Source organism: Diospyros lotus, chromosome 6 (assembly GCF_014633365.1).
Source record: "Diospyros lotus cultivar Yz01 chromosome 6, ASM1463336v1, whole genome shotgun sequence".
NCBI classification, from domain to species: Eukaryota; Viridiplantae; Streptophyta; class Magnoliopsida; order Ericales; family Ebenaceae; genus Diospyros; species Diospyros lotus.
Window position 1 is genome coordinate 13,853,426 of NC_068343.1, and position 20,787 is coordinate 13,874,212.

The 20,787-nt window shown below is 36.0% G+C and overlaps 1 protein-coding gene across 13 annotated transcripts; it reads right to left on the bottom strand.

Moving 5' to 3' along the window:
- Positions 1-2,047: 2,047 nt before the first annotated feature.
- Positions 2,048-20,499, bottom strand: LOC127803840 (homeobox-leucine zipper protein ROC8-like). Of its 13 annotated transcripts, XM_052340400.1 has the most exons (12): positions 20,113-20,498; positions 19,923-20,018; positions 19,797-19,819; positions 5,708-5,825; positions 5,409-5,600; positions 4,874-5,317; positions 4,688-4,789; positions 4,381-4,590; positions 3,993-4,167; positions 3,633-3,889; positions 3,420-3,509; positions 2,048-2,637 (listed from the first exon to the last, which is right to left on the bottom strand). In XM_052340400.1, the coding sequence occupies exons 1-12, from the start codon at positions 20,242-20,244 to the stop codon at positions 2,263-2,265; spliced, it is 2,214 nt and encodes a 737-aa protein (XP_052196360.1). In that variant the 5' UTR covers positions 20,245-20,498; the 3' UTR covers positions 2,048-2,262. The 13 variants fall into 13 exon arrangements, with proteins under 13 accessions (XP_052196360.1, XP_052196359.1, XP_052196358.1 ...); XM_052340399.1 differs by having other exon boundaries at positions 4,688-5,317; positions 19,923-20,015; positions 20,131-20,498; XM_052340398.1 differs by having other exon boundaries at positions 4,688-5,317; positions 20,131-20,498.
- Positions 20,500-20,787: the final 288 nt, after the last annotated feature.

Consider the following 20,787-nt stretch of genomic DNA (forward strand, 5'->3'; position numbering starts at 1 on the left):
ATAAAAAGAAACAAAAGAGAGTGTTATTATCTGAAAATTAAAAAGATTTAGCTTATTGAATTATTTACAACTTCGTTTTTCTTTTATGAAAAGTAAACTATTCATTGAAAAACATAAGAGTAAACTATTACCTTTATCGATTACTAGTTAGTGTTCAAACATACAAGGTACTGTTGCTATCCTAATATGTTATTTTCATATTTTTCACATAAATGAATGTCACTCTATTAAATAAAAGAGAGATTTTAAAATAGTGGGGCATTTAATATTTTGACTAAAAATTAAAACTGATCATTTTATTTAGTTTTTGTCAATTTGCAGAAATCATACAGTTTTGGCCCACTTACAATTATTGTCTGTGTTTTTTTTTTTTTTTATCAAATTGGATCATCTTGATGACTAATTTGATAGCCGAACAAGAAGTATAGGTTAATTTTAATAACATAATATTTTATCATTAAGCATAATTATTAATACCGTACAATATTATTTGGTATTCAAGAAACAAATTTTAAGGTTATTTTACAGTTATGGAGCATTAGTGGATGATGTTCACTGGTTACTTAGAACTGCCCTGAGGGTAGGGGGGGAACCGTCGATACAGAAAATAACAATTTGGTTTTGTTTTTTATTTTACAAAAAATAATATTATTCTTTACAAATAATTGTTTCCGATAGTTTTTGTTCTTAATTACACCATTAAGATTAAATTTAATTCTATAAATAAAAATAACTATTCTGAATCTTGAAATCAGGGCCGGTCCAAGGCTCAGTGGGACCCTAGGCGATAATAAATTTTTTTTAGAGAAGGGTGGCGTGGTGTATTTTTTGGGGGCTCTCAAATTTTTTTTTTTTTTTTTTTTTTGGGGGGGAGGGGGATTTTTTTGGGGGTAGGGGTAATTTTTTTAAGTGTTTTGTTCTCTGCTTATTTTTCTTTAGGGGGTCCTAGGCAGCTTATGTCTTGCGCCGGCCCTGTTTGAAATATTATAAAAAATTTTTGAGAAATAAGATTCAAATAATTTTCTATAGTAAAATAAAACGTATCTCATGAAACTAAATAATTTTTTATTTATATAACGTCATTTTGTATTAAAATTTTTATTGTAGCTATACATATTTTATGACATATAATATTAATATATATGTATGGTAATGTATTTAAAACGATACTTAGTACTGTTGAATACCAATACTATATCTAACTAATGATAAAATTAATACCTTGTCAATCACACTATTAACAATTTTCTATAGAATTAAATTTAAATTAATTATTTTTCCCTTGCACTAAAGATGAAAGAGAGCTTTTTAAAACACATGGTAAAATAATTATGGTAATGAAATTTTTGGCAAAATTTTCTAAAGAACAATTTGATGATAATATAATTTTTGCAAATAAGCAACACTTTTTTGCTCCTGGACACCTTAGTTTTCTTCACTGTTATTTTTCAAAAAAACTTTTCTTTTAAATTCATTGCGAGAAATAAAGTTTTAATGTAACAAAACTTAAGTTTAATGTATCGTGAATATAATGTTAGCCTAAAAAATATTGTAATATTTTTATAAATAATTTGAAAGCTGTAATATTTAAATAATAATTCAAATGCTACTCAGTAGATTGGAATTTACATGGTTTTCATGAAAAGAAAAAAAAATAATCCACGTATTAACAACAAAGAAAGAAGCGAATTAAGCATGCTTCACAACCAAAGATGCAGACATTATACAACAATCATAAAGATTTATGGTAATATGGAAATTTATCATCTAAAATCAAAAAAGAAATTTGCATTGTTTTCCCCTTTAGACGAAAGACTAATATTACTTGTATATATTTTTCAAAAGCATAATATTATAATATTCCTGAGTAACACCAAGAAGATAGGGGATTCGTTGAACTTGAAACATCACCCCCATTGGAGTCACTTCTCCAATATCACGTCCTTAGCATTACAGCTACTGTTCCTCCGATGCTCTTCAGACGTGGGAAATATTATGGCAGTTGCATGCATCAAATTGAAGCAGGTATGAAGCAAAATGATTGCAGGAAAATAAGCAAAAATTAACCATAAAATGTATTTGCAAACATTTGGTTCATATAAAAGCGCAAGAAGGAAAGGTTAATCTGTCTGAAAACCCAAGGTTGCATGTTTTGGCTGTATGTCTAATAAGCATCAGCAAATTATATAATAAAGCAGTCCTACCAAAATATATGTAAATATAGCCTAATAAAAGACAGCTGGCTATGTAACTCCGGTAGGTCTACACATCGGAGCAATTGAGGGCAGCCTTCATTTTCTGGATGGTAGAGGTGACAAGGGAAGTTACCGTATCCACAGACTCCAAACTCACCTGGTCTTGGTCACAAACCAGAATCTGGAAAGCCACTGTAAGAATTGAACCACCGGACCTTGGGATGCTTGAGCTTGATGAAGTTCCCATGCTTCCTTGATCGGGACGGCCATCACCAGAGATAACAAAGCCTGATGGAAGAATTGGTATGCTTGCAGAGTCCTCCCCATGCATGGCTGACTTGATTGCTGATAAGTCAATGGGGGCATGGACTACAAGCGATCCCAAAGGATCTATGCAGCTCTCCTGAAGCATCAGCATGCTGTTCTCGGTGGGAAAGAACGGCTGGTTGCCATTACAAAATAAATAGATAAGTAAAAAATAAACTCATGTTAACTCTTAAAAGCCCTTGATAACAACACACTATATACAACAACAACAATCACAAACCTTAAAAAGGTAATAACAACACACTATATAACCCTAAACCCAAAAAAAAGCACAAGTGGTACAAAGAATGATGTGGTCCAGACCCATCACTACAAGAGAAGAAAAATATCATCAGATTGATTGTATTAAAAAACAATATACGATGATGGGGAAACAGCCTTTTTGTCACAATGAACCAGTATACTGCTTCTTGTTTAGATTGAACGGGCAGAGAGAAGCCAAATCATTATGACAAAAAACTTCATGGCAAGTCTATGAACTTTCTCCATTCATCCCCCCGCCTCACAGGTGCATCTATTGGTCTTTTTCTCATTTGTCTAAAACCATCTTAATCATGCGGTACATTTATGCCAATTACATTTTGTCAGCTTAATCTAATATTGATACAAAAAATTTCCTTATGTTGTGCAGTAACAGTTACGCCAGAAACTTTTTGCTTTTTCCATGAACATCCACCAGAAATCAGACAAAGAGCTACTTCAACTTACTACTGAAGCAACCAGTAAAATTTTATAACATGACAATGGATTAATGGTTTCATAGCACGTGACTCAAAGATTATTTTATTTTATTTTCCTTTTCTTTTCCCTACTTATTTACTCGGCAGCTTAAATTTTAGGAATTCCGGGATTGACTCCTCCACCCCATACAACAATGCAGAGTATGAAAGCAATTACCTGGATAATAGATATACAATTTCCTGGATTAGTTCCACAAGGGACATGCACAATCTCTTGCACTGGTTTTCCATCTGAGACCACGTCCCACTGTCATACCGAAAGAAGAAAGGAAAGTAAGTCCCAATTATGAGACAGTCAAAATATAATGAAAAAGACTTGTTCGTATAATGAAAAAACATAACATAATGAAAAATACTTTTTAGTATGAACCTGAATTCGCGTTTTCACATTTCCAAAAAAATTAAACAGGATCTCGCATGATAGAGGGAGCCACAGAGACGAAGCAGCACTGACAATCATTCCACCAGGTTGGTCTGGTTCATTGCTATGGCGAACTGAGACGTGAACTCCATTGCCCAAATGAGGAAATTCTAGTTTACCTGACATGCTCAACATTCCCCAAAAATTCTTGACCATTCTGTGGGAAAGATCCATTACGCTTCTCCTTCCTTCAGGCATATCAATCACTGTGTAAAAAACAATAGTCAACCAAGAGGTCTACGTAAGTAATAGCAAGGGTAAGGAATGAGTTATAAGGTGTCACTACGAAAATTGGTAACACAAAAGTACCCCCTGCAAGTTCATGACTAAGTGACCCTGTTGAGCATGCCAATCTCTCAGACATCCTCTGAAGAGTAAAAATCCATCGTTGAGCTCCAAATGCTGATCCCCCACATATTAAATCTCTATACAGGTAATGGGTTTGAGATTGATCATCCACTTCTACATGTTCCACCCATGTCACCTATCAAATTAAGAGGATAATAGATCAAGATCTAACTTAATCTAATATAAAAGGAACTGTTTCATAGTATGATAACTATAGTAGTTATCACGTCAAGGGCACTAAGCACGTCCGTCTTGTGTTAAGCAATGGCAAAAGTTTTACAAAAAGGATTTGAAGAAGTTGCTTTTGATGCACAGGCAATAATTATACAACTGATTATTAAGCACTCACTTCACAGCATCCATTGGACTTATCTTCAATCATGCAACCAGAAGGAAGCTTCCATGATTGGGGAGGAGATGTACGAGGGTCCTCTCTGAAGAAATCACATGAAATATCAACCATAACCCACATGCATGGCTCTACTTCTTGACAATATCGGAGGAAGTAGAACTCTCGAGGTACCACAAGAGGCGACAAGATATGCATTTGTTCATACATCTGCATTCACGTGTCCTTTTTCAAACTCCTTATATTTGTCCCAAACAAGTTATACATGGAAAAAGAAGTAAACAAGGGTTTTTCGTGTCAAACCTACCAGCTGCAAAACACCACCTTGATCTCCAAGAATTCTGGTATCAAGTACTTCAATTGTCCTTGCTTTTGTAACTATCGTAGGGAAAATATCCACCCATTTATTCTGCAGAAACAAAGCAATTAGGCACACAAATTCATTTCTAGTACAGAAAATTATACATTTAAAGCATGTGATATCAGGGTGAACCGCATCCAGAAACATGTCAAGCAAGTGTCTTCCACTCATTGGCACCACACCCGAATCTTTCGATGACTCTATCCAGGCTGTAGAACTTTTAAATTGATTAGACCTAGGAAAAAGCTTGTCATAGCTATCACGATGAAGTACATATCCCCCATCCATTGGGGACTTGATCCACAAGGGTTCATTAACTCGCAAAAGCCTGAGCAATTCATCCATAGCACTAATTGCAGTCTCAATCATGAGTGATTTTTCCCAATCAAGGCTTGCATTTAATGGGTATTGCATGGTGGAATTTGATTTTCCAATACCAAGGTTTAGAGAAAGACTTCCCTGTATCCCTTGAACTGCAAATCCTTCAGCCTGAAAGTTTAACGAGTGTGATAATGAAGGAATTTGCTCAGCAGACTTCCCTAGGTAATTGGCAACAAGTTGGGATACTCTCTCGTACTGCAAATCACACCATGGTAAAGATCAAATCAAGTAAAATGTGAACAAGGAAAATTAAACATTCCAAATGTCAACAAGGAATACTACTAGCCTCTTTTTTTAACTGGGAATTTTCTATCTTTAGCTTCTGAAGATTAAGCTGTCTTTCTTCTTCCCCAAAGGGGGGACCCCGACAAGTTGGGCACAGCACATTTCTGAGAGCCTCACCAATTGCAAGGTTCTCACAATGGATTTTCTCGTTCTCCACTCTCAGACTGCTGTTATCAGCTCTCTCATTCTGAGCCTGGAAAGGACAAAGTAAAAGATGAATCACCTTCTGAAGCAAATTTCACTTTGAAACAGCAATTAAACCTGCAAAAAAGAAGTCCAGAGATAATAACAGGAGAGCACCTTTGTCTGAGTCCTCTTGTTTTGGAACCAAAATTTTATCTGCTTAGGCTCAAGACCCAGTTCTCTACCCAGTTGACGCCGCTGGTTTTCATCGGGATGGGGACATTCCTTGAAGAACCTTCAATTCCGTTACCCAAAAAATCCATTACCATCAAGAAGGAACGAGAATACTAAAGGAACAAGTTTATTTGCTGACTCAGTGAAGCAGGTCATATAACAAGGAAATCAATGCTAAAAGGCAGCAAGAATGTAACTCAAGCAAAACTGGCAAACAAATTCATAATCCTTGAATGTCCTACCAAAGATCCATTTTAGATCATTTATTTTTAATTTTAAATGAAAAGCAAATTGGAGGCATTACTTACACATAAAACTTTAAGGCCTTGCCCTTGCATTACTGGTAGAAATATCTTTGATCCTTACCCATTGACAGAGCACATAAAAAAGAGGATGGGAGGAGATACAATGGGAGGAGATACAAATGTACCTTGAAGGTGAACCCTAACAAGAGACTTATACCATCTAGAACATGTATCTAAAATCACTTCCTGCTTGAAAATACTAATAATAATAATAATAACAATAAAATGCATAAAAATAGTTAGAATGATCATTATCAGAAAGAAAGCGAGCCCTAAATTTATGTCAATTTTCTTCTATAAACAAAAGGCCCCAAAACTGTGGTCAAGACCATTCTGTAATTCCAGAAAGAAAAGGTTGGGAACAGCCATGGAGATGCCATAAAGCACATCAAGTTAAAAAAGAAGGGAGGGCGGAGGGCTAGGGTTTAAAAATATTAACGAAGTCAGTCTTACATCTCCAATTGCTGTATCTGGTAAGAAGTGTGGCGGTGGTAGTGCTTCTTTCCTCTTTGAGAATTTGAGGCCTCTTGGTCATCACCAGAGCCATTACCATTGCCTCCATGACCAAAATCCATCATTTTCACTCAGGCAGAGAACAAGGATTGTATCTCGTTTTCACAGATGCTCGTGTATTATAATACACAGAACATGTATATAACATGATATCTCATCTATGCCTAGGGATATTTGTAAATTTTTCCACTTTCCACAAAAGGACAAAATGCATTTACAACTCTGAAACAGCTCACTAAGTGAGGAGAAAGTTGTAAATTGGTTCACTAAACATTTCTGGATTTTGAGCCTATACAAGGAAAGACATTAGTATTCCATTTTTTTAGCCCGTTCATTGTAATTTGGTTCGCACTGTGAAAATTTATCTAAACAATTTAAAACATGAACAGGATTAGTCAGGTTTTTAAAGTACATACTGTGTTAAGAGATTAAAATTGATCGCCTATCTCATATATGGATTTCCACTTCCCAAATGATTGGTAAACATTTGAGAACAAAATGGAGGTGCATCCATCCTTCTCAACTCATAGAAGGTGGTGGTTATGACCTTACGACTGAAACTGCCAGTAACATAGGCTTATGATGGATAACCTCAAGGTTAAAAGGGCAGTGGTCAATGTGGATGTGATTACAGTGGGAATGAAGCAAATACGTACTTACAATTTTCTTTTTTTTTTTATGTATATGTTTTTCAGTTGGGAACTTGGCAAATTCAATAGCTAATTGTATTCAAACTCAGTCCAGTATTTGACATTGATTTTCTAGTGAGTACTGCATTAAGAGGTTAGGCACCATGGTCCATTTGTACTAGTCAATTTACAATGCTTTAGTTCCCAATAAGTTAAGAAACTTATTTTTTATAGACAGAGCAACCTCTAAAGCAATCCATTAATATTTTCTCCTATTCCTTAAGTGCAGATATCCCACAGATTTGCTTCTTTATTCTGATTACCTTTATAAGCTAATATATTTAATTTAGCATCATTACTTCTGATGCCTTTTAATCACTGATTACATTCCAATGTATAGCATTTATTTTGACAATTCATGCATCATATTTCTGCATTCTAAAACTCTAATGGCTAGTCACAATAGGATATTCATAGGTAATGACTTACCAAAATAATAATTGCATGAATTTGCAGAAGTTCTTCAGAGATGCATGTTTAGGAGAGTTTGTCAACAACATTGAAATTCAAAGGCATCCATCTAGCAAAAAAAACAAGAAAGAAATCCAAAGTATTCGACTGATGGCTTAGATGGCTCGGTCTCTGAGGGCAAAGTTCAAAGATTTGGCGTGTCATAATGAAGCCCCCCAACATGATTGGGATGACCTTATTAAGTGAAAAAAGAAAAGGTTGTGGCAATTTTATTTTGAATTCTCAAGGGCATACCATATGGACAGTGGACATAGGCCTAATTAGACTAAAGATTCTTGTACATGCATCCATGTTACATGAGCTTGTATTCCATCTTACATACTGCATGCATATCGGATATGACAAGGACAATAATGGAATAGGATATGTGTCCAACACCTATTACCAAACTGAAAACCTGAATCATCTAATATTAACAATATTTGAAGAATAAGAAGCTCATGATAGATACTAGACAAAAATTTTAAGACTCTAACACGAAAAAGAGAGACTCTAACACGAAAAAGAGAGCGGAATTTTATATACCTCTAAGTTCTACTTAATTTCAAGTATGTTTCTAAAAAATAACATTTTTATTTTCAGATATTATATTTAATTAGTCGTAATGCTGCCCTATATTTGTAGCCAACTGTTGGATACTTGGGTTTTCAAACCCTAACTTCCCACAGACCCAACCCTGCAAGTCTTCTAGAAGAAATCTCGAGGGACTAATTCTTTTGTTAAGCTTAAACATTCTTTAGTATTTGCATATCCTAAAGGTTTTATTCCATTTGGTTCTTGTTTGATACGTCTTAACAGTGGAATATCCTAGGGTTTACCAAGCACAGTTTAAACCCATCTTAACCCATTATGGTGTTATATGATTCCTTTAGCACAGAATGAGTTTTGGGCATAGTATTAGTCTTTCCTTAAACTGAGTTTCTGAAGCACATTGTCAACAGCGAACAGCTATCTGTCAACAAATCTTAGAACCCTGTCCACAGTTTGAAATACATCTCTCGGTTTCTCTACAATTTCAGATATTTGGTCAACATTGTGCAGCGGTTGTCAACAGTTTATGGAGACCAAACTGTAGACAGTCAAAATGCTTTACTCTCAGCTCTTGCTGCATATCACAAAATCTCCCGACAGTTTGGGGTCAACCTTTTCTTCTCAAACTACAACAACTGAGACTAAAACCTTCTACTTTCATAGTTTCCAGTCAGTTCTCCTTCCCTTCAATTTAGAGAGTAAGCACTGGTAATCCCTCATCCTTGCAGCCAACCTTTTAAGTAGGTGGAACCCATGTATGCAATCACTTGTCTTTCCAACACTGCATAATAACATTATAACAGTAAATCAACCTTTCCACATGAATATCAGGACAACCAAGGATTTCAAACTATACAGAACTTAAGGGTTTATAAACAGTTCCAATTGTTTTCCAACCTCACAACCAGAGGCATGTTCAAAAATACTACCCAAGTGCATGCAAAAGAGCATAATACATGAGGAGAGTAACAAAAACCAATCCAACAGAGTATCCTCAAATCTTAACACACAACAACCACCAGCCAGGTCATTCTATGTGATCCAAACAATTACATGAGCTGCAAATCTCAATAAGGATAACCATTCAAATGCCACATGCACATGCTACACTCAACTATACACAGATACATAATGTAATAATACTCTGCCACGCACGTATACAATCAATGACCAGCCTGGATTTCATAAGCACCTTATCTGCCACCTCTCAGTCCATCCAGCGATTGGTTGCAAACAGTGCACAATCAACAATCCACCTTCCAGGCCATCTGGAGGATAATTGGAATCATGTATCATTTGCAAAAACAATATTGTACAAGTGCTCTACATGTGGTCGTGTTGTGCGTTATATTATAACAAAGACAAGGAAATCTTTACCTTAAAGCAAGCTTGGTTAGTTTCCTTATGGCCCCTTTAGTGTCCAGATTAAATAGTGATGGGATTAACTTAAGGATGGGATAAAATAGTGATGGGAGTAAATAATTACTGTCCCTTGTTTGGTAAAGGAGGTATTACAAGAAATTATATTTATTCCATGTTCAGTATGTCAAATTGTGAATGGTGTATTGCTAGTTAGTAATTGTCAAATGACTAATTTGCCCATTCACCAACACAAACTAATCTGATTTTACTTCACTCAGATTTTGGAATAAGATAATAACAGATCCGGAAAACCCCAAAATTGGCAATAATCACTCACCAACACAAGTTATTCTGATTTTACTGCACTCTTAAATTCTGGAAGAAGATCAAATCAGATCTGCACACCCCCAAATCTGCACAAAAAGACTCACCACCACAAATTATTATTATTATTTTTTATAAATAGTGAAGGATTTATTATTAATGGAACTCCAATTCAGCAGGACCACAAAAAATCCACCTTTGAACTTATTTATCCTCACAAATACTCCAATACAATAAACAATCCAAGCATCTCAGAGAGAGACATTGTCCAAAACAAACCAACACAAAACCATCCACAGTGAAGCTTAACCAAAACATAATCACCAGGAAAAAAATCAGCAGATCCAAAGCTGAAAACATCAGGAAAAATCTGCTGATGAGTTTTGGCTTGTGCAAGTCGTCTTCAACCTCTACAATGCAATTTGTAGAACTCCAGCAACCCTGTTAGGATCCAGCATCAGACCTTGCATCTGCCATCAAGGTTGAAGATGACTTTGCCATCAGAGGAGAGATCTAAGTTGCTGAGTCGCTCACAGAGGCATGAAGGGCAGATCGCAATGAAGAGAGAGAGTGTGTAGATGGTTTTATATTGCAGGGATAAAATGTCCAATTGGATCAGAAAATTAATCCCACCAAAGTGGGATTATTTAACACCTGGGTGGGAGGTGAGATAGATTTATCCCATCTCAGTGTGATTATTTAATACTCAGCTTAATTTATCCCAATTTTTTTTCAGATATCAAATGTGGTATTACCTTGTCAAGTGGTGATACCACTCCCCAATATGCAAACCAAAACAAACTGTTAGGGTATATCTCAAAATCTCCCTTTCCTCTCCTTTCTCTTTGATCTTTTATTTCTTGCTTGTCTTGTAGTGGAGTGCAGCAACTATCACTTCAATTCACACAAGTAGTATTAGGAGATCCAGCTACACACCTGTCTTATCAGAGAGAGATCCCAACTTCACAGAGTCTCAATACTGGAGCAATCCCCAGTATAAGAGCTTCTAGCAAATGTAACTCCGCTCCTGTGGGCTCTGCATATACAAAAGACTTGTAACCAACAAACTTTCTCTAGCTAGCCAATTCACTTGCTAAAAACAAGCCATCAAGATGGCTTCTGGAAACCTTTTTAACCCAAATCCTCAAGCTAGTAGCACAATGGTTCTTCTAAAAGAATTGGTTGAGAAATATCAAACAGTCACATATTTGCTTATTCACACATATGCGCACACACACATATATAAACATATGTGCATATATACATGGCTCATTTTGGTGCAACTTGGTCAGCTAAGCTAATAGATCATGGACCCCTGGATCAAGCCACTCGAGGTATGAGATTTGGCCACATTATCAACTCACCCATCTAAGCTCAAAATCAACCAGTCAACCAAAACTATTGAAAGTTTCAGCAAAATTGTTGGCCGTTTCACCAAATCTGTCAACACTTCCCTCCAACTAATCAAATGTTTTCAAGCTACATTCAATAGTTTGGACCAGTTTACATCCAATGAGCTCTGTTTTACCTTTCCAAGGGCTATTTTAACCATGTTACCCCTTAATGTCCAAAACTTGCACTTCAAGCCAAAATGTTTATTCCATATAATCCTGGACATCTCAAAATAGTGGGTATTACATTAAAATTAACAGTATAAGAATTTCCAATGTATAAGACACTAGCACCCAATAGTCATACCTCAGTCCATGTAACATAAACACATATATATATTATATATCCTAGACCAAAATTTGGAGTATTGGATATTAAAAAAAGGGGGACTTATTTTTGTATGCAACTTTATCCTTGATTCACAAAGAGGCCTGTGTTCACAACTCAAACATGTGAACTTCCAATCACAAAGGAGCATAAAAAATATCACAGAAAGAAAAGGACAAAGGCTATAAACACCAACCTAAGAAGTGATAGAAATAGCTAGTAATGCATTCAAAAAGTCATGACACAGAAGAGGACACTAGAATCACCTAATGGTAGAATTAAAAGTGAGTAGTGTTATCATGTGTGAATGCCACAAAATGGATCCTTTTAGTTTTTGAGCCCCAATAGCCAACCCAACCATCATCTTGTTTTTCAAAATTCAAATATCAATCCCCAAGCATGAGACTTGAAACTCAAGAAGTATTCAAAGTGTTAACTAAATGATCACTACCATTGCACATTTTCTCAAGCTGATTGGCAGGTGAAAAGAAAGAGGGTCTGGTAGTTAATTACACTCATTATCACCAACACAACCCCCCCACACACACACATGCACAAAAAAAAAAAAACAATAAAGTAAAATAAATTAAGAGGTAAATAATAGAGGTCAAATCAAAATTTTAAGGGTAATTTGTTATAATTAAAATATTAATATCTTGAAGAAAAATTTTGGTAGAATTGCAGATCTGCAAAGTGTAACTAACCCTAAATAAAATATAAATTTGATTTCCTATTCCTCTTTGGTCTTATTGTATTTAAGCAACATTTGGTGTGGGTTACCAAGTGAAGTCCAGGGATGACAATATACTTGAAATGGCAAGACTTAAGAGATTAAACTGCATTGCGATCAGATGGGACTTGGTTGCTTAGAAATCAAGTGATATGGCTATTATATCAACAAGACGAAGACTTCATTTAACAAGTGAGTTTTTTTATAGAGATAAGAAATGGAGTTATTACACTAGTAATGTTAGATTACAATTGGATTACATCACAAATCTGCATGAGTCCTTACCTCTTTGCTCTTGTGATGGATGAACTCACAAGCTCATTCAAGAAGAAGTGCCTTAAAGTATATTATTTGTAGACGTCTTGTCATGATAGATGAGACAAAAGAAGGCATGAATAATAAACTTATGGAGAAACACCTTGTAAGTCCAAAGGTTTTAAATTAAGTAAGCTGAAATAGAAGTGTAAGTTCAGTAAAAATAGAAATATGGATGATGATATTATGAAACATGGAGATCAAGTTATCCCAAAAAAATGACCAATTTTAAAATCTTAGATTAATGGTTCAAAAAGAAAAGAAGATTGTGGAAGATGTTATAAGATCAAGGTAGGATGGTTAAAATGAAGAAGTGCATCTAGCATTTTATGTGATCATTAAATCTTGTTAAACTAAAAGGGAAGTTCTATCAGATGACCATAAGACAAAATAAGAAACACGAGCATACGTAAGGGAGTCATGGTTAAGATAGTTTATACATGTGAGAGAAGACTAATAAAAGAACATGTGAGACAAGTAGATGAAATGGAGAAAAATTGAAGCAAAAGAGGGAGGAAGACAATAGAAAACTTGATAGAAAATCTTAGACATAACATAGGATGTACTGGCTTTACAGAGAACATTACCATAGATAGAGATGAATGGAGGTCTAGAATTCATGTAGTCAATCCCATTTAGTGGGATTAATGCTTGTGATTGTTGTTGTTGTCCACTAGTAACATTAGACCAAATGGTAACAAAGCTTTTACTAAAATTAGGTGCAAATGTTTATGGCTAGTGAACTTAAAGCACTTGAATTTAAATCTCACCTACCGAAGAAGTTGAGGCCTTTCTTAAAGCAAAGATTATAACCTTGTCTTGTAAAAGGAAAGAATCTGCATATGTTGAAGTGAGCCCCTAGGTATTATAAAGATTGTGAGGGAACAATACCCTCAAGCTACATTGAATCCCAAAGATAGAGTTACTTGATACCTTCCACATTAGGAGGCTCCCATGATATTCAAGAAGCATTTATGCACCTCTTAGTTGGATGAGATTATTCTGCTACTCTATTTTCTAACATAATCAATTTGCTCAAGAACTAGCTCCCAGACCATTGAAATCTATTATTTCACTTCAGAAAAATGTGTTCTCATTAAATGAACCCAAACCATTATTGCTTGAATTCAAAGTATTTGGTTTAATGGACCGCACCTATTTTGGTATGACAAACTAGGGATTAGCAATTGAGGCTCTTCAAGTTTTCTTTTTCACTTTTTTTTTTTAAATCTTTGAGTCATGTTTCCATGTTAAATATGTTGATTTCACAATATCAACTGTTGATTTTAGACAAAAAAATTCCTTACTTTATTATTTGGATTGGACAAATTTATACACAAATGATAACTGCTCATATGGTGGCAGTTACACATAGAAAAAACTGTTACTTAGAAATAAAAAAATGTCTCTATAGTTTGCCTAACTACCTAATTGTCTCTATTTCTTGTACACGATTTTCTACATGCCCCCTCAAGCTGGGCTGTAAATATTAAGGAAGCCCAGCTTGGATCTTTACATCTTCAAACTGAGTCTTCGGTAGGTAGTCTTTGATAAATCCTTGGTATGTAGGAAATCCACCTTCAATTTTTCTTTTTATGAAGTGATTTTTTATTTAGATCACTTTGAACATGTCGAGTGTCAATATTTTAGTTAGATGACTAAAATATTGGGTGTTTAAGAGGTCTCCTTGATAACGCCTCTGTTGTGTCTTTAGTATCGAAATATTTCTCCTTTGCGGCATCCCAGATTTCTTGTGTTGTCTAGTGGAGGATTAAATTTACTCCAATTTGATGTGTCTTTGGGGTCAAAATACTTCTCCTTTCTGGCATTCTCTTGTGCCATCTTGTGGAGGATGAAATTTACTCCGACTTCATTAGTCATGGAATAGACAAGCTATGACATTACCATATTGGTTTTTGTCTTCCATGTCTTGCACTTTGAATCTATTAAATTCGATTTAGGGGGCTTCACCATTAAGATAATCATCTTTTCCTCTTTCGTTCATGAACATCATAACTGAATGTCCATTAGAACTAAGAACAACGGGTACTTGAGAGGAAGAAGAAGAGACTATTGTGGTGAAGGACGCTATTGGGACGATGGAGGAATTTTCTAATCAGAAATGCTCTGATACCTTGTTGATTTTAGAGAGAAAAACTCCTCACTTTATTATTTGAATTGAACAAATTTATACACAAATGGTAATTGTTCATATGGTGGCAGTTACACAGGGAAAAAATTGTCACTTAGAAAATAAATAAATGTACAATGAATGAAAAATTGTGTCTATAGTTTGTCTAACTACCTAACTGTCTTTATTTCTTGTACACAGTTTTCTACATCAAATATGATATGGAACACGACCGTATTAATTATCTTCATTCAACACCATCTCAAAAAACTTTACCTTATGAAGATAGTATTGGAACTTTATCTCATCATTTCCTCACTAGAGTGTTGCGTTAAGAAGGGCATCTAGTGTAAAATTCTACCACATTGCTCTTTTGCATAGATTTGTATTATCAATGTGACTTTTAGAAGTCAATTGACATTATGATTGTTGTGCCACTATCCTGAACTTGTTAGCATAAGGTGCAATTAATGATCATGATAATGATGGCTACTTTTTAATCTCTAAAATGTAATTAAGGCTCTATTGTCTTGTTTTTTAATGTTAAAGATAATTAAGGCTCTAGTGCTTTGACTTTTATCCTCACATATTAGCCTTCCATATTGAATTAATATTGTAACTATCAGTGTATCACCAACATCCACTGCTGCAATAATTGATAACAAGACATATTAGCCCCCCCTCCATCTTGGCTCATATTTCTATTGATGTTTATATATTATAAATGACTTAGGACATCTAAAAACAGAAAAATAAAATTGATATATTAGCTAAGAACATGATAATGTACCCCTCCAATCTATTTAAATTTTCATTACTTAATATTGATGAGCCATGAACAGGGATACAAAAATTCTAGAGTATTCTCCTACTTAATGCATTCTACCACTTGTTCTAACAATAAGAAAAAACATTTTTGGATGTTTAACATTCACACGCCTATTTTTTCATTTCTTCTTTGCTATTCACTTCACCAAAAAGACCTAGACAATATATATGTTCAAAGGAGGATTGTTCTCGGATACCAACCAAAAAAATATATAGAAGTCATTGGCCTAAAATTTTACTTCTTCTCAACTCAGTGAAAACAAATTCCAAAGCTAGTAATAGCAGTAGTACAAAAGATAACTTCACGAAGGATAAACATAGTGAGAACAAATTCCAAAGTTAGTAACAGCAGTAATACGAAAGATAACTTCAAGAATTGATAATTTCAAGTAATAAAGAAAAGAATGAAGGAAAGAGGAAAACAAGGTATTATTAAAGCAGTAAGATATAAGCTCCATTCAACTACTGACAGCCAGTCATTAATGTAGTTTAAAGCAAATATAGTCAAGGAATACTTATGATATAAATAAGAAACAATGAACTTTAAAAGTTGTGTGTGCGTGTGTAATACACAGATTTTGTGATGCTTGAAATGAGTTTTTTTTTTGGGGGGGGAAGTTAGTTTGTACCATTCAAGACCTAGTGGGGGAGCAATTGAGACTCACAAGACTCAAACTGAAGACCTCGAGCTCACCAACGCTACGCCTAACATTAGGATTCTTGCTGCCGTGTTAGTGTTATTGTGTCATCAACAACATTTTTAGTTTTCATTTGCCATTTAAATGCATACCATTTTGTCAGATCCTCAGATCTGACAGTGGTAATTTTGGTAACATTCAAGAGAAATTGGAAGTAGAGAGAAAGCTGGGAAGAGAATCGAGAGAGAGAATGAGAGAGAAATTAGGAAAGAGGGAAAGATTCAGTCTTTAATTGTCTGAATGCCCCCATCATCCCCTTACAACTAGCCTTTTATAGGCATACCTGATTGTTCTTCAGTTATTGTAATTAAAGCTCAACAAACACAGCAACAGCCAAGGCATCTAACCGAATTACAACAGTATGCAGCCCAATTACTGTATTACCTCTCTAATATCCTAGGGTCGTGACAAATGCCCCCTTCTTGAACGACTTCTTGTTCCCAAGAAGTATCAAAGCTGGTTACGGATTGGCGGATCAACCAATACCAGCCTTTACTGCCTTATTTATCCTCCTTTCTTCCTTTCTCCTCAGCGCTTCTTCATGGAGCAGTCAAAGTGTAGCAGTGTTCGCAGCCGTTGCATGTTCTTCCTCCATCTTAGTTCTGTCTTTTAACTCAACAGCCTGAATTGAGTGTAGCTGAGCCTCTGGAATCTCTTTTTATAATAATTTCTGCCACACTTCTCCGGCCATCATCTTGCAGCCACCAGTTTCTTCTTGGAGAACAACCTTTTTTTCACCTTCTTCCTTTCCTTCTTCTAATCCTTCCATGTGCAGTAGCAGCCTCCAACATTGGTGGCGGGGACTGAATTTGTCCCCACATTTAAAGCATAACCCTAACTTCCTTCGTTGTTCCATAGTAGAAGATTTATTTGTATTAGAGTTAGGATAATCTTGAGAATTCCCTTGATTTCCTTCCACTTGTTGACTGAACGAAGGCTAAACTTCCATGGAGAACATGTATTTCTTGACAATCGCTCTCAATGCAAGTTCCTAGAGCCTGGCTTTCTCTACAGCCTGCTTGACAGTGGCTGATTGCATCATCTTCACCGTCAGCCTTAGTTCATCATTCAAGCTGTTGATAAAACTGGACACAAAGTAGGGTTCATCCAGGGTTGGGTAAGAGAGAGTTAACAATGATTTCAATTCCTCAAGCCTGATTAGATAAGCATCCATTGCACCTTCCTATTTCAATTTGTTGAACTCCTCTACCACATCTGTCATTGCTCTTTCACTGAAGTGAGCACAAAATTCTCTAGCAAATTCATGCCGACTCAATTCTGACCGTCCACAACTCCACCCTTGAAACCACGCATCCACTCCGTCGTTAAGATACGCCGTGGCCAAATTTACCTTCTGACTTTGGACCACATGGAAATAATGAAAGAACCTTTCACAACGCTAGATCCACCAACACGGCTTGCCCCCATCAAACACCAGTATTTATTGCCTCGACATCTGGGTATTGGTTTGGCCCGTATATTCCCCTAAGTCGGAAGCTCCTGCTATGAATTCTAGTCGATCCTTTGTTTCCAGAGGATTCGGAGTACGACTGTGAATCCCTACTCCTTCCAAGGTCAGAGCTGTGACCGTTCTTGGGGGAAAATCTACTGGCAAACTTGCATTGGGTAACCTCGAAAATAAACTCAGAACAATCCTCAACTACAGCGCGAAATCAGAAAACTCCTCCTAGAGACTAGAAACATCCTCACAAACACCGGTAATCTCAGCCTTCACATTTTTCTCTACTGACATCAACATATCTTTGGTTGCCATGTTCTTGGCCCTGCCACAACTCACCTCTTCATGTGTCTAGCAGAGCCTGAGTTCCATCATTTTGAATCGACCCTCCAGTTGCTCCTGAGTTTGGTGAAGGCTAATCTCCATCGTATCCAATTGGGTTTCCAATTGTTTCATTCTTGTTCCTTCTGACATGTCTCCATCGACTACCACCTCCGGTTAACACGAATTACCTTCTTGTTCGACCTAGTTAATTTTCTTGATAGGTCTACCTGTCTGCCGTCTTCGGAACCCAACATCAACGAAACTCTTGCACCAATCATGAACCCCCTGTCCATCCGCATCGCCAACTTTGACAGAACTCTCGCACCAATTGTCTGCTCTAGTTGCAAACCTCCTAGGTTGTCTGCTTCACCACCTTCGACAGACTCCCGCACCAAAAGCGAACGCTTGTCTATTCGTGTCGATTCCCATGTGCTCACCTACCGACCCGCCTATGTTCGGCTGCCAAGACCATCAGCTTTAATACCAATTGTCAAATCTAAGGATCTGACAGTGGTAACTTCGGTAACATTCAAGAGAAATTGGAAGTAGAGAGAAAGTTGGGAAGAGAATCGAGAGAGAGAATGAGAGAGAAATTAGGAAAGGGGGAAAGATTCAGTCGTTAATTGTCTGAATACCCCCACCGTCCCCTTACAACTAGCCTTTTATAGGTATACCTGGTTGTTCTTCAGTTATTGTACTTGAAGCTCAACAAACACAGCAACAGCCAAGGCATCTAACCGAATTACAACAGTATGATCTAACCAAATTACAATAGTATGCAGCCCAATTACAGTATTACCCCTCTAGTATCCTAGGGTTGTGACACATTTATCAGCTAAAAATTATATAACTGAAGAACTGTAGTTGATCCAATGAACCATTGAACCACTATTAGTTGTTGCAACCGCAGATCAAGTTGTGATAACTATGACAACAATAATGGCCAAATTGTGCTATGTTTGCAGCATAAGGTAGACCTAAGTAATTAATTTCTTGACACTTGCTTAAAAAGGTCCAAAATTACTTGATTACCACCCCATTTTGGTTTCTTAATGTCCAAAGCCACTTTGCCCCAGCTCAGAGTTGGAACAAGTCTGGGTAAGAGTTCTCTTGAATAAAGATGATTAATCAGGTGGTAAGAGTTCTCTTATCTACATGAGTATACATCTCACAGTTCTTGCCCTGTCCTCCTTTGGATGTGAATTTCTTTCTAAGCCTTATAGTACCAGATATTGTTGTCACGCTAAACAACGGATTTATCCTTTGATTTAAGGATCTTAAGTCGTTTCCAGAGAAATCTAGTCCTCTATATGTTGCTTTAATGTGTATATTTATGCATTAATATGGGGTTTTTATGTACCTGTGTCTAAATGTTTTCTCGTTATTATTCTAATAAATAACATAGTTCATTTATACATTATTATCCCACGATTCTCATCCATGCAAAAACATTTTTATCAGCCGTATACATGTAGCTGTGTAGTCTTAAGTGAGTTTACATGTAGGTTTATATGCAACAGAAGGCAGAGCAAACAACACATAGTTCACTTTCTTTGACGCTATTGAGTATAGACCATTTACTGTATTTCTTTATTTATCAAACAAGAGGAGGTAATACAACAAAAGCCATTACTCGTTCCAACTAACCGGAGGCACCTGCATAAGAAATTTGTTTTACTTATTCGGGTGAGAAATAAACATTTTTCCACTCTACAGGGAAATTCAAAGCTAGAGGTACCGGATTAAATAACAAATAAACCTGAAAATTAAATTTGCAGGGCCGAAACAGAAAACAGATCCTCCAGTTTCCAGAGTTAAGAGAAACTTCGTGTGACGACCCTGAACAAATAGCCTGCTACATATTCGCAACAAAAGTAAACAGCATGAATAATTGCAAACATATTTGCACAAATTGGCATAGATCTATACGCTCATAATTCTAGACGCACATGCACAGCAAAAGATACCGTTAATCTGGAGACTGGAGGAGCCCTATAAAACGTCAGTCGTGGAGATTTTTTACGATCAAAAGGCACCGAATCGATCAAAGCACAGCTTGGATAGTCAAATGTTAGAATCATATTGCCGTCAATATGAACTAGTTTCAGCCCTAATATAACTCTTTCTCTATATAGAGACGTTTCTTGCCTCGTCGCTGCTCTCGCATTTCCGGAGACAATGCCACTCAGACCGACTTCCTGCTGCAACGAGACGAAATTTTAACGGCGAGCTTTCCCGGCAAATTGGCAAGAGTAGTTAACGGTGAGGTTTCCCGGCGAAGAACGTAAAATGGGCCTTCATACTATGCTAGGCAGGCGTGAATTATCAACTATGGTAGTCCTGGTATTTCTTTAATAGACCATGCTAGTATTTCAGCTTGCACACATAACCACAAATGATAAAAATATTTTTCATATCTTGAGTGAGGTAGTTTAGTCATGTACGTCACCGCCTCATGCTATTTTACATATCTCGTTTCACCATTTTACATAAAAGATATTTTTGTTAGTTTACATGTATTATGTAGATAAGTATCAATAATATTTTTTTTATAATATAATAGCGTTGTATAAAAATCTTAAAATAATTTTATTAATATTATTATTATAAAACTACAATTATCA